The sequence below is a fragment of the Aotus nancymaae genome, unplaced genomic scaffold, assembly GCF_030222135.1.
Source record: "Aotus nancymaae isolate 86718 unplaced genomic scaffold, 86718_ANA_hifiasm-v0.15.2.pri h1tg000059l, whole genome shotgun sequence".
Lineage (NCBI taxonomy): Eukaryota > Metazoa > Chordata > Mammalia > Primates > Aotidae > Aotus > Aotus nancymaae.
This window is the reverse complement of record NW_026988473.1, coordinates 77,328,361-77,343,379: the sequence shown is the minus strand read 5'-3', so window position 1 is coordinate 77,343,379 and position 15,019 is coordinate 77,328,361. Positions and strand designations below refer to the sequence as shown.

Sequence of the window (15,019 nt, the reverse complement as noted above, 5' to 3'; positions counted from 1 at the left end):
AGTACTCACCATGCATTTTGTTACTCCTCTGGAAAACAGCATCTTTCTTGTCAACTGAATCTGGGTTCGTGCAGAAATGTCTGATATTTTCATCAAGGTACCAGCTTTGATTCTCATCCACAAGAGTAAACATTATAACGAACTCTCGATCCACATCACTCCGTGTCCCTGAATATCTATTCAGGGTACCTATTAGGCACATTCAGAAGGGTAGAAAAAAAGAACTGAATCAAGATGAGCTTTGCTTCCTTCCAATAATGTCAGGTAAGTTTGGAGTTCAGTGAAAACTGTATCTGCAAGGATAACCCACAATATAAAATCAGCAAAAGGTTTTAATGGAAATGTCAGAGCCATAGAAGAGAAAAGTCATAAAACACAAATCTTCATAATGACAGACTTGGAAGCCTGGCTATCTCTAAAAGGAGTTCACTTTATCGACAAAGTACAGACATGGTAAGTCCATTAATAAGGAATAAAACAGCAAATGATTATTTGGGTGAAATAATGAAGCCAAAGGCATCCCTGGTCATTTGACTAAATTTCTCCCTTTTCTATATGTGGTGCTATGAAATATCATTTTTTAATAAGAATAAAGTCTTAAAATGCTGTGATGATTCTTACACGAAATCTGAATTATTACCCTCTGCTATGGTGTCAGAATGATCTTCCATGTTAGAATTTCTTAAAGAAATTTGGAAGAAGAGGCACATTCTGTGTGGAGCAAAGAAGACAGGCAAAATAAGACCTGAATCTTATTCACATTTCAACTTCCTCGTTACCTGGAAACAAGCCGTCTTACCTTCCTTGCAGACCAGCAGGGGGCCAATCAGCCCAGAGCAGATGTCCTTAGGGGCATCAATGTGCGAATGGTACACCCAGGTCAGGCAGTTGGCATCGGCTGGAGTAGGTGCATATTCTTCTCTCACTGGCCAGACATAGGTGTAGTTTTTCCCAGGAGGAACCATGTCATCATTTTTGTTCCTTCCAGATGTTCCATCTGGGTATAGGGCTCCTTTCAACAAAAGAGAGATAAAACATAGTTAAAACACAGAGATCACATCCGGAGTAGAGAAGCCAGAGCTTTGGAATCAAATATAACTAAATTAAAATTTATTTGCCACGGGACTTGAGGCAAGTTACTTAAATTCTCAATGTCTCTGTTCTCTATCAGTAAAACCGGAATGTTGATATCTATCCTACAGGGATATAAGAACTAAGTGAGGCAATGTATACAGAGTGCTTTGAGTGGAACCAGGAACTTAATAAATGTTCATATGAAGGACTCTTTCTGATGAGCCTAGTGTACCAACCAGGAAGATTTCAATTCCTCTTAGTTGACATCAACTCAAGAAGGGAGGGAGGAGCATAAGAAGAAATAAAGAACACTTCTACAAATTAAGTCATTTTACAAATTAAGCCCATAAGCTACGTAATTAATTACAGCCCTTTCATATTAGCTGTAGCTTTGACTTTCCTGATTATATTTAGGTCATATCGTTAGATATAGAATTAATATATATTAGGTCAATATAATTAGCTTATATTGTTTCTTTGTCCAGTAAATGGAAACTTATTAGTTCCTTAAGAGAAAGGAACTTTTTGCTAGTACTAGATTATAAGAGAGTATTTTTAAGAAAATTATTATATATAAATTACTCAGTAATATAATGAATTATGTTTTCAATGTTTTCAAGAATGGTTTCCAAAAGATGCAGAAACATTCTTCTTAAAACAATTTCTTACATTTTCTCTCAATACGAGGTGAGAATATAATACTGAATAGCATTTTGACAAAACAATTTTTACTCAAATTAATGCAGTTTGCTGCTTTCTAACTTGGTACTATCTAACATGATACAGGAACAGGACATAGGAAAAAATCCAGAGAGCTTCCCCCATCCATTAAATCCAAATGACATTTTAAAATATTACTTGTGTTATCTCAGCAGCATTTGATACCATTGTCAGCTCCCTCCCTCCCTGACTCACGTGACATCGCACCATCCTCTCTGACCACTCTTTTTCGGTCCACTTTTCCAGTTCCCTTTCTTGTATCTGCCATTTTTTTTGCCAGAAATCCTCAAAGTCTAATGCTGGCTTCTTCCTTCATGCCTTGTGCTTTCTCCCTAGCTGATAGCGCCCATCCCCACAGTGCCATCAATCAGCCACACACCAGTGACCCCCATGTTTATCTCCAGCCAGGACCTCACCTCTGTACTTTACATTGATATTCAACTGTCGCTTCCTATCTCTACTTGTGAATCTCAAGAAGATTGCAAATGCAACCTTTCCCCGGGAGTGTTAGCTCTCCTCTCCCAGGCTTGGTCCTCAGCCACTGACACTACTCCCAGTGAAAAGAAAGGCACAAGCAATATTCAGCCACAAGCCAGAAACAAAGGAAGCATTCTTCTTCATCGTCCTCTTTTTCCATTTCCAAAGTGCCACCGCTTCCTATCTCTGCTTCTTCTCAAATTCATCCGTTTGATGATCTCCATCCGTTGATCTCCATCATCACAATCATAGTCTGAACTACCATGATCTCTCACCTGGACTTTGTAGTAACCTCTTAGTTGGCTTCCCCGAATCTCTTGCCTTTCCTATCCATTTTCCAAGCTACCACAAGAGTGATCTTTTCAAATCTTAAATAGAATTCTATTGTTTCCTGTTTAAAATAATTTCATGGCTTCCCATCGGTATTGGGACAAAGGTCAAATGTGTTTAACATAGATCACAAGGTCCAGCATGGTCTGGCTCAGGCAACCCTGAACTCCCTGGACTGGGTCAGTTTTCTAAAACGCATTCACACTGAAAGAAGGGCAGTAGAGCGAGCGGTTAAGTTCACAGCCACTGAAATTAGACTGCCTGGAAAGACGCTCTATCTCCATCACTTGTTAAGTATGCAGCTTGGGGCAATTTCCTTCTCTTCTATGACTCTTAGGTTTTTATCTGTTAGGTGGTGACAATCATAAATGCCTACCTCTTAAGAGTGGTTGAGACTTGTAGGATGTAATATCTATAAAGCACTTATCACAGTGCCTGGTATATTATAGCCATTCAGTAAACCATTTTATTTATTTATAGCATTTACCTAAGTTTTAAATTATATGTGTGTATACATATGTATGTGTATATATAAACACACTATATGTATATTTACACATGTATAGTATGTATGTGTATATACATACATATGAACACATATATTAATGTCTCTCTCTCTCTCTCATGTTAGACTGTAAGTTGCATTAAAGCAAATACCAGGCTTCTTTTTGCTCATGATTATATCTGCAAGATCTACTCCAGTGCCTCAATATATATATATTGAGTAAAATATGACTGAGTGGCATTACCTTACACTGCCTTTGTCCAAAGCCCTATGATTAAATGCATGGCTTGGAAGCTTCTTTTCTATATAAAGAGATTTATATACAGAGGGTCAGGAGTTGAGGAAGAGTAGGTAAGCAGTGGACTTGTCTTGAAGCTTCGATTGAGATTACTTATTTTGAATTGATTATATGATACAAATCAATACAAATAACAATTGTTCCAGAAATTCTTATGTTCACAATTTACCTAATGGGCCTTGTTATTATTTTTTTATTAGGAGTTATTGAAGGCTATTATTGAAATAAGGAAAGAGAATCCCCAAACAGAGCCTTTGTGCCACCACCCAAGTTGAAGAATATCACTGGGGATCCAAAATAAATTATAAATATAAAGTAAGAAGTGACTTGGAGATAGGTAGCTCATTAAGTTGTTCTGCAAGTCATTTTCAAAAGAGTTTATTAAGGATTTTGAGCAACAGTAATATTAACCATATAAAAGTATAAAACACTATTTATTTGCTTATGTATGTTCTAGGCTGTGTGAGCTTTTAAAAATTTATACATTTTTTTTACCCATTATATTTGAGAATTTTGAGGATTGATGGGGTTATGGGAGAATTAAGCTCATTCATAAACAAATGGTAGAAGAGTAAAATATGCAATTTTTCAGAAGACAGCTTGCCAATTCCTATTCAAAGAAAGTATATGAATACAACCAGCAATTTTATTTGTAATAATGTATTGTAGAAACATACTTGAAAACATTTTTCAAATCTCATGAACTGGAAGCAACCTAAATAATTATCAATACTGAACAGATATGTTTATATGATGGGATGCTGCACAACTGTTAAATGGAAGTCTTGCTGTAGGTACTAATATGAGAAAATTTCCAAGACAAAGTAAAAAGTGAAAAACAGAAAGCATTAGGCATAATCCCTTTGTATATAAATGAGTTGGGATATACACATACATACATGGTAATATATATGTAGAAAAAACTCTGAGGAAGTTTTACAGAAATGGTTTAAGATGATTGCCTTTGGAGTGAAAGACAAGTGGGAAGGGCTTTTACTTTCTTCTTCTATCTCCATACGCTTAAGGACTTCTAACCATGTTCGTACAGTACTTCCTCTTAAATTTTCTATTTTGAACTACTTTTAGTGAGTGAATATGTAGAGAATCAGATTGTGTGCAATTTTCACCTTCTTTATACTTTTTTATATTAAAACAAAAACCAGGCCAGGTGCAGTAGCTCACACTTGTAATCTGAATGCTTTAAGAGGCCAACGTGTGAGGATTCCTTCAGGCCAGGAGTTTGAGACTAGTCTAGGCAACACGGCGAGACTCCATTGCTATAAAAATAAAACAAATAAAATAAAAAATAAAATTTAAAAACCAATAAAATTTATTTTTTAAATAGTCCTAATATTTAAGCATATTTCAGATGTAGATCGAGAAAGCACTAGTTCATTCTATCATTAAACAAAGGAGTGTATACAAGAGCTCTGGCACAGGCATTACCATAAAGTAGCTGCTCAGTTAACGTTAGCCCCACCTGCTCAACCCACTTCTAAGTTCCATTCTCTACCCCTCGCCTGATGGTATCTTGAAACCACAACTGTATATTTACTCATCTTTGAAGCCCAGCATTGTGTGTGGCTCACAGCAAACACTAAGTTGAATTAAGCAGAGACTTTAAGACTTTTAAGCTTACAGCTATAGCAAAGACAAAACTTTATTAAAGAAGAGCAAAGAAGTCAGCAAATTCTCTTCCCAAAAACGGAACTGATTTTAAAAAAAATAACAAACCATTTTGGTATTCTAGAAACTGAATAAAAACATTTAGCAAAGTTTACTCTTGAAACTGCTGAACATCAGCTAAGAGGAGTAGGATTCTACAGCATTGTTTCCCTCACCACTCACAGATCCACTAGCAGAGAAGAGAAGACTTACTGGCTCAAGATGCTGAGGCACAATTTCTGTCCAATCATTTGCTGACCACTGAGCTAAGCAGACATAGGAATGACCTCTCAGAAGCCAGGCTTAAAAATAAAAACGATTTAAAAAAAAAAAAAAAAAAGCAGAAATCTCAGTGACCACACACCATAGGAAAGATAATCCACAGATGTAGCCCACAGGTTACTAGACAAAGAAGCAAGCAAGCAAACAACAACAAATAACCTTCCTACATGAAGGAATGAGAACCCAGAGTTGCTACAATATATGCTTAAAAATCCAGTTTTAAGAACACCAAAAATATGAGAAATACAAAGAAACAGGAAAGTGTGATTCATAGAGAAAAAACGGCAGGCAGTGGAAACTATCTCTCTATGTGTCCTCAGAGGTTTAATTTAGCAGAGAAAGACTTCAAAGCAGCTATAGCAAATATATTCAAACAATTCTAATGATTTATGTGTAAAGGGTTAAAGAAAGGTAGGAAAAAATTCAACAAATAGAGAATCTTAATAAGCAAATAGAAATATTAAAAAGAATCAAATTGGAATATTGACATTGAAAAGTACAATAAGGTTCAACATACACAAATCTGTAAACGTAATCCATCACATAAACAGAACCAAAGAAAAAAATCACATGATTATCTCAATAGACGCAGAGAAGGCCTTCAACAAAATTCAACAGCCCTTTATGCTAAAAACTCAATAAACTATATATCGAGGGAATGTATCTCAAAATAAGAGCTACTTATGACAAACTCACAGCCAATATTATACTGAATGGGTAAAAACTGGAAGCTTTCCCTTTGAAAACTGGCATGAGACAAGGATGCCCTCTCTCACCACTCCTATTCAATATAGTATTGAAAGTTCTAGCCAGAGCAATCAGGGAAGAAAAAAATAAAGGGTATTCAATTAGGAAAAGAGGAAGTCAAAATGTCTCTACTTTCAGACGACATGATTGTATATTTAGAAGACTCCATCATCTCAGCCCAAAATCTCCTTAAACTGATAAGCAACTTCAGCAAAGTCTCAGGATACAAAATCAATGTGCAGAAATCACAAGCATTCCTATACACCAATAACAGACTAACAGAGAGCCAAATCATGAGTGACCTGCCATTCACAATTGCTACAAAGAGAATAAAATACCTAGGAATGCAACTAACAAAGGATGTAAAGGACCTCTTCAAGAAGAACTACAAACCACTGCTCAAGGAAATAAAAGAGGACACAAACAGATGAAAAACATTCCACACTCATGGTTAGGAAGAATCAATATTGTGAAAATGACCATACTACCCGAAGTAATTTATAGATTCAAAGGTATCCCCATCAAGCTACCATTGACCTTCTTCACAGAACTGGAAAAAAACACTTTAAACTTCATATGGAAACAAAAGAGAGCCTGCATAGCCAAGACAATCTTAAGCAAAAAGAACAAAGCTGGAGGCATCATGCTACCTGACTTCAAACTATACTATAAGGCTAAGTAATCAAAACAGCATGGTACTGGTACCAAAACAGAGACATAGACCAATGGAACAGAACATACGCCTCAGAAGTAATGACATGCATCTACAACCATCTGATCTTTGAAAAACTTGGCAAAAACAAGCAATGCGGAAAGGATTCCCTATTTAATAAATGGTATTGGGAGAACTGGCTACCAATGTGCAGAAAGCAGAAACTGGACCCCTCCCTTACACTTTACACTAAAATTAACTCTAGACGGATTAAAAACTTAAACATAAGACCTAACACCATAAAAACCCTAGAAGAAAACCTAGACAATACCATTCAGGACATAGGCATAGGCAAAGACTTTATGACTAAAACACCAAAAGCAATGGCAACAAAAGCCAAAACAGACAGATGGGATCTAATTAAACTTAAGAACTTCTGTAAAGCAAAAGAAATTATATTAGAGTGAACCAGCAACCAACAGAATGGGAAAAAAGTTTTGCAATCTACCCATCTGACAAAGGGCTAATATCCAGAATCTACAAAGAACTAAAGCAGATTTACAAGAAAAAAACAAACAAACCCATTCAAAAGTGGGCAAAAGATATAAACATACGCTTTTCAAAAGAAGACATTTATGAGGCCAACAAACATATGAAAAAGTGCTCATTATCACTGGTCATTAGAGAAATGCAAATCAAAACCACACTGAGGTACCATCTCAAGCCAGTTAGAATGGTGATCATTAAAAAATCTGGAGACTACAGTTGCTGGAGAGGATGTGGAGAAATAGGAACACTTTTACACGTTGGTGGGAGTGTAAATTAATTCAACCATTGTAGAAGACAGTGTGGCAATTCCCCAAGGATGTAGAAATAGAAATATCACTTGACCCAGCAATCCCATTACTGGGTATATACCCAAAGGAATATAAATCATTCTACTATAAAGACACATGTACACTTATGTTCATTGTGGCAATGTTTACAATAGCAATGACCTGGAACCAACCCAAATGCCTATCGATGATAGACTGGACAAAGAAAATGTGGCACATATACACCATGGAATACTATGTAGCCATAAAAAAGGATGAGTTCATGTTCTTTGTAGGGACATGGATGAATCTGGAAACCATCATTCTCAGAAAACTGACACAAGAACAGAAAACCAAACACTGCATGTTCTCACTCATAGGTGGGTGTTGAACAATGAGGACATATGCGTACAGGGAAAGGAACATCACACTCTGGGGTCTGTTGGGGGGTAGGGAGCTAGGAGAGGAACAGCGGGCGATGGGGAGGTTGGGGAGGGATAACATTGGGAGAAATGCCTGATGTAGGTGATGGGGGGATGGAGATAGCTCACCAGCATGGCATGTGTGTACCTACGCAACAATCCTGCACAATCTGCACATGTACCCCAGAACTTAAAGTACAATATTTAAAAAAGAGAAAAGTACAATAAATTAAATAAAATACTTACTAGAGAGCTCAACAATAGATTCAAGAAGATAAAAGAAATTATCAGTGAACGGGAAGATAGATCAATAGAAATTATCCTATCTGAAAAAGAAGGGGAAAAAATAGAAGAAAATGGATAGAACCTCAGAGACCAGTGGGACAATGTATTTACTAACATGTGTATAACAGCTGTCTGCAGTGAGGGGAGAACAACAACAAAAAAAAGGATGGGAGAAAGATTTGAAGAAATAATGACCAAAGATTTCCCAAATTTGATGAAAAACGTTAACCTACACATCAAAGAAGCCTAATGAGCCAAAATTTGATAAGTACAAAAGGGTCCACAAATAGACACATCATTGTTAAGCTGTGAAAGGAGGAAAGGAAGACAAAAATATAACATTGAAACCAGATAGACAAAAATGAGCCATCACATGCAAGGGAGTATCAACATGATTAATGGTTGACTTCTCATCTGAACATTGAAAACCAGAAGACAATGAGATTATATACCCAAAGTGCCAGGGAAGAAATGTTAGCCAAAAATACTCTATCAAGGAAATGTATCCGTCAAAGCTAAAGGCAAGACATTCTAGATAAATAAAGACTGAGTGAGTTTGTTGCCAGCAGAACTGCCTTAGGAGGAATACTGAAAGAAGTCTTTCATAATAAAAGGAAATGACACCAAGGAGTCGCTAACTTGAATTCACAGGAAGAAATGAAAGGCACCAGAACTGGGAAATACATGACTTAATAGAAAAGGCTCTATAAATATATTTTTCCTTTATTTTCTTTATTTTTTAAAAAAGTCATAAAGTAATATAAAGCACCAAGTATATAACAATGTATTGCTGGGTTTATTTAGAGAGGGGTATTATAGATAGATAGATAGATAGATAGATAGATAGATAGATAATCAATAATGGTACAAAGAAGGAGGAGAGAATAGAGCTTTATGGGGCAAAGCTTCTACATTTTACCAGAATTTAGTTGATAAATGTGATAAACTGAGGTGCATATTACAATTCTGAGGCAAACCAATAAGAAAATAACTCAAATATATATAGGCTAAAAAATAAACAGAAATTAAAATATTATTTCTAAAAAATATTTAACACAAAAGAAGGCATTGAAAGAGGACCGGAGGAACAAAAGAGACAGAAGACATATAGAAAATAATTAGCAAAATGACAAATATAAATCATACTAATCAATAATTACATTAAGTGTGAAAGGTCTAACACCACAATCAAAATGCAGTGATTGTCAAACTGAGGGAAAAAAGCAAGATTCAACCATGTGCTGTTTGTATTGTTCTTACATTCAAAGACCCAAATAGGTTGAAAGTAAAACAATTCAAATAGCAAAAGTAAGAGGCCATATCAGTAACAGACAAAATAGATTTTAAGACAAGAAATATTGTTAGAGATGAAGATAGTTTGCTGCGATAAAAGGGTCAATATATCAGGAAAGTATAACAATTATAAATGTATGTCTATCTAACAAAAATGCATCGAAATACATGAAGCAAAAACTGACGTAACTGAAAGAACGGAGAATGGAAGCTGGCTGTGAAAGAGTCCAGCAGAAGGAAACACGGCTGCCAAAGGAAGTATTAGAGTCCATTGGCAGGTTTGGCCTGGCCTTAGCTGTTGCAGGAGGCATGGGGAGCTCTCCCTTATATTATGTGGATGCTGGGCACAGAGCTAAATCTTTGGCAGCTTCCATGGAGTACAGGACATTGCAGTAGGGAAAGAAACTCACTTTCTCATCCCGTGGGTAGAGAAACCAAGTATCTTTGACTGCTACTCTTGATCACATAACACGCCAGTCATCACTAGTAGCAAAGATTTACAAAACGTCAGCTTCGCGTTGTGCATTGCCTTCCAGCCTGTCACTAGCCAGCTTCCTCACCTCTTCACTAGCATTAGAGAGGACTATGATGAGTGTGTGCTGCTATATGTCGCTAAGAAATCCTCATATTACTGATGGCTTACTTTGATGCTGCAGAACCGATCACCCAAAGAGAGCTGAACTCCAAGCAGGTTAATAACAACCTATGGAGCAAGCAGCCACCTTTGAGCTCATCCTGGATGATGTGAAAAGATCCTTGTGTTACTGATGGCTTACTTTGATACTGGAGAACTGATCACCCAGAGAGAGCTGGTCTCCAGGCAGGTTGGCGATGACCTTGGGAAACAAGCAGCCACCTTTGAGCTCATCTTGGATGATGTGTCCATGACACATCTGACCTTTGGGAAGGAGTTCACAGAAGTGGTAGAAGCGAAACAGGTGGCTCAGCAGGAAGTAGAGAGGGCCAGATTTGTGGTGGAAAAGGCTGAGCAGTAGAAAAACGTGGCCATCATCTCTGCCAAGGGCGTCTCCAAGGTAGCTGAGCTGATTGTCAACTCACTGGCCACCACAAGTGACAGCCAGATTGAGCTGCACAAGCTGGAGGCTGTGGATGACACTGCATACCAGCTCTCATAACGTCTCCTACCTTCTGGCAGGGCAGTCTCTGCTCCTCCACCTGCCCCAGTGAAGACCCACCCTGCCTGCACCTCCTCAGGACAACTGGGCCACAGTCCCAGTGAGTCTTAACTCTGTCTTCCTTCTGCTCCTACCCAAGAAATCCCTGTGAAATTTCATGATTGGCTTAAAGTGAACAAAATAAAAGTAAAATCACTTCAGATGTCTAATTATCAAATGAAGCTCCTTCACTCTTCTCACATTCATCTACGTTTTTATCCACCTCCCTACCAAAAATTGCTAAGTGCCTATGCAGACTGGCTTTAGGTCCCAATCTGGGGCCCACTGTAGCTCCAGCCTAGATACTGGACAATATGTGTGATGGACTGGGGAGAACAGCTGTCAGCCTGAGCATACGTGTAGCCTCTATCCAGTCATTGAATGAAGGTTTGAGGGTAAAGGCACATGCAGCTGAATTGAAAACCTCAGTGTTCCCAGAAGTTCCTGCACAGATGCAGCTGAAGAGAGATGCTGGAGAGGGTCAGACAGGACGCGGTCTGTCTCTTACCATAAGGCTGATTCTCTTTAACTGTGTGACCAATGGAAACAAGTGTGAACTGAGCACATATTGAAGAATCTGCTCCTGTTGAGGTGGGTGGGCCTGATTGTTGCCCCCAGGGTCCTAAAACTTGGATAGACTTGGACAGTGCAAGAGGAGGCCTAGACCGAGATGTGAGTCCTGTTGAAGACTGCTTTGTACCCTCCACTTTGGTCCCTCTCAAATATCCAGTGGAATTCCAGCTTGAAGTATTGAATCCTCCTGGGGCTGAGCATGCCTGCCAAAGATGTGTGCACCCTATGTTCCTGGCTTTCTTGTTCAGAGACTGCCCTTCTCCAGAGCTCTGTGTCTGTGCTTTGAAAACAGATCGGTATAAAGTGCTGTTAATAAATGACACTCAGACCTTCAAAAAAGAAAAAAAGGACAAATAGACAACAATAATTGTTGAATATTTCAATACCCAACTCTCATAACTGTTAGAACACCTAAACAGAAAACCAGCAAAAGGATCTAGGAGACGTGAACAACACTATGAACCGATGATCCTAAATGATGCCTCGGGAGCATTGCCCCCAATGACTGTAGAATAATACCTTTTTTACAGAGTACGTGGATGATTCTTCAGAATAGAGCATATGCTAGACATAAAATAAGTTTCAGTACACTGAAAAGGACATTTTTCAATCACAATGGAATTAAATTAAGTATCTACAGAAAGAAATCTTTGAAATCCTCTACATATTCAGAAATAAAATGATACACTTCTAAGTAATCCATAGGTCAAAGAAGAAATCACAAAGGAAATTGCAAAATATTTTGAACTGAATTAAGATGAAGACAAAAATATTAAAATTTATGAGATACAGGTAAAGCCATGCTTAAAAAGGAAATTTAAATTTTAAATCATCTATCATAGAAGTTAAAAAAATCTCAAATCAATAATCTAAGCTTTCATCTTAAGAAAGTAGACAAAGAAGAGGAAAACAAACCCAAAGCAAGCAGAAAGAAGAAAGAAAGATTGGAATAGAAATCAGTGAAAGAGAAAACAGAAAAAATATACACGAAATAGATGAAACCAAAAGGTACTTCGAAAAGATCAATGAAATTGAGAAAACTTTATTTAGACTGGCCAAGAAAGAAAGAGAACACTTATTGCCAAAATCAGGAGTGAAAGAGGGGACATCACTAACCATACAGAAACTAAAAGGATTATAAGTAAATATTATAGGCTACTTTCTGCCAAAATATTAGACAACTGAGACGAAACAGACAAATTTCTAGAAAGACACAAGTGAGCAAAACTGACTAAACTATAAAAATAAAATTTGGAATACACCTGTAATAAGAAATGGAATTAATAACTAAAAACCCTCCCTGAAATTCAGGTTCAAATGATTTTATATATAAATTCTATCAAATACTAAGAAAAATTCATGCCAATCCTCTCCAAAATATTTCAGAAAATAGAGTAGAGGCTTTCCAATTCGTTCTATGAGGCAAGTATTACCTTGACAACAAAATCAGATACAGACATCACAACAAAACTAGTGACCAATATGCCTCATGACTTAGACACAAAAATTCTTAACAAAATATTAGCAAATTGCATCCATCAACATATAAAAATGGTCGTACACCGTGACCAAATGGGGTTTATCCCATGATGCCAGGTTGGCTTGAAATCCAAAAATTAATTAATATAATAATATATCAATAGACCTCAATAGATCTAGAAAAGCCACATGACCATCTCAATAGATATAGAAAAGTATTGAATAAAATCCAGTACTTACTTAGTGAAGAACTCTCAACAAACTAGGAATAGAAAGGAATTTTCTCCAGTCCTAGCTAGAGCAGTCAGACAAGAGGAAGAAATAAAGGGCATCCAAATTAAAATGGAAAATGTCAAATTATTTTTATTTGCAGATGATATAATCTTATATTTGGAAAACCATGAAGACTCCACCAAAAACTATTATAACTGGCAAAGTTAATAAAGATGCAGGATGAAAAATCAATATACAAAATCAGTAGCATTTTAATATGCCAACAGTGAATAATCTGAAAAAGAAATCAAGAAAGCAATCCTACTTACAGTAGCTACAAATAAAATTAAATACCTGGAAATTAAATTAACTAAGGAAGTGAAGGATCTCTACAATGAAAACTAAAAACATTGATGAAAGAAACTGAAGAGGACAGAAAAATGGAAAAACATTCCATGTTCATGGATTGGAAGAATCGATATTATTAAAATTTCCATACTTCCCAAAGCAGTTCCTATCAAAATACCAATGACAGTCTTCACAGAAATTGAAAAAACATTTTTAAAATTTATATGGAACCACAAAAAAACTAGAATAGCCAAAGCTATCCTAAGCAAAAAGAACAAAACTGGAGGAATTATACTACCTGACTTCAAATTATACTACAGAGATATAGTAACCCAAATGGCATGGTACTGGCATAAAAACAGACACACAGACAAATGGAATAGAATAGAGAACCTGGAAATAAATTCACGCATCTACAGTGAACTCACTTTTGACAAAGGTGCCAAGAACATACATTGGGGAAAAGATAGTCTCTTCAATAAATGGTACTGGGAAAACTGGATATCCATACGCAGAAGAATAAAACTAGACTCCTGTCTCTCACCATGCACAAAAATTAAATCAAACAAAAATGGATTAAAAACTTAAATGTAAGACCTTAAACTATAAAACTATTACAAGAAAACATTGAGATAACTCTCCAGGACATTAGTCTGGGCAAAAATTTCTTGAGTAATACCCCACAAGCACAGGCAACCAAGGCGAAAGTGGACAAATGGGATCACATTCAGTTAAAAAGTTTCTGCAGAGCAAAGGAAACAATCAACAAAGTGAAGAGACAATCCACAGAGTGGGAGAAAATATTTGCAAACTACCTATCTGGGAATAATAACCAGAATATACAAGAAGCTCAAACAACTCTAGGAAAAAAATCTAATTATCAGATTTAAAAATGGGCAAAAGATCTGAATCGTTATTCCTCAAAAGAAGACATTCAAATGGCAAACAGGTGTATGAAAAGGTGCTCAATATTATAGGTCATCAGAGAAATATAAATCAAAACTAGAATGAGATATTCTCCCAGTCCAGTTAAAATGACTTTTATCCAAAAGACAGGCAATAACAAACGCTAGTGAGGATATGGAATAAAGGGAACCCTTGTACCTTGTTGGTGGGAATGTAAATTAGTACAACCACTACAGAGAACAGTTTGAAATTTCCTCAGAAAACTAAAAATAGAGCTATCATACGATCCAGCAATCCCACTGGTATGGATACGTACCCTATTTTAATGTACCCAAAAGAAAAGAAATCAGATTTATCTGTACTCCCATGTTTATTGCAGCACTATTCACAGTAGCCAAGATTTGGAAGCAAACTGTATCTATCAGCAGACAAATGGATACAGAAGGTGTAGTATATATACACAATGGAGTACTATTCAGCCATAAGAAAGAATGAGGTCCTGTCATTTGCAACAATGTGGGTGTAACTGGAGGTCATAATGTTAAGTGAAATAAATCAGGCACAGAAAGACAAACTCCACATGTTCTCACTTATTTGTGGGAACTGAAAATTAAAACAATTGAACTCATATAGGTAGAGAATAGAAAGAGGGATACCAGAGGCTAGGAAGGGTAGTGGAAAGGTGGGGGAAAGTGGGGATGGTTTATGGATAGAAAAAATAGTTAGAAAGAATTAATAAGACCTATTTTTGCTAGCACAA

General features: G+C 36.7%; 1 protein-coding gene and 1 pseudogene across 1 annotated transcript in view; one reads left to right on the top strand and one right to left on the bottom strand.

Annotated features, from left to right (window-relative positions):
* Nucleotides 1–15,019, bottom strand: part of HEPHL1 (hephaestin like 1) — an 87,335-nt gene that overhangs the window by 49,271 nt on the left and 23,045 nt on the right. The window contains exons 3-4 of the mRNA XM_021665637.2: nt 800–1,012; nt 10–189 (exon numbers count right to left, since the gene is read on the bottom strand). Of these exons, the coding sequence (XP_021521312.2) occupies nt 10–189; nt 800–1,012 (393 nt within the window). The remainder of the gene's footprint in view (nt 1–9; nt 190–799; nt 1,013–15,019) is intronic.
* LOC135270140 (prohibitin 1-like) lies at nt 9,770–10,701 on the top strand (annotated as a pseudogene).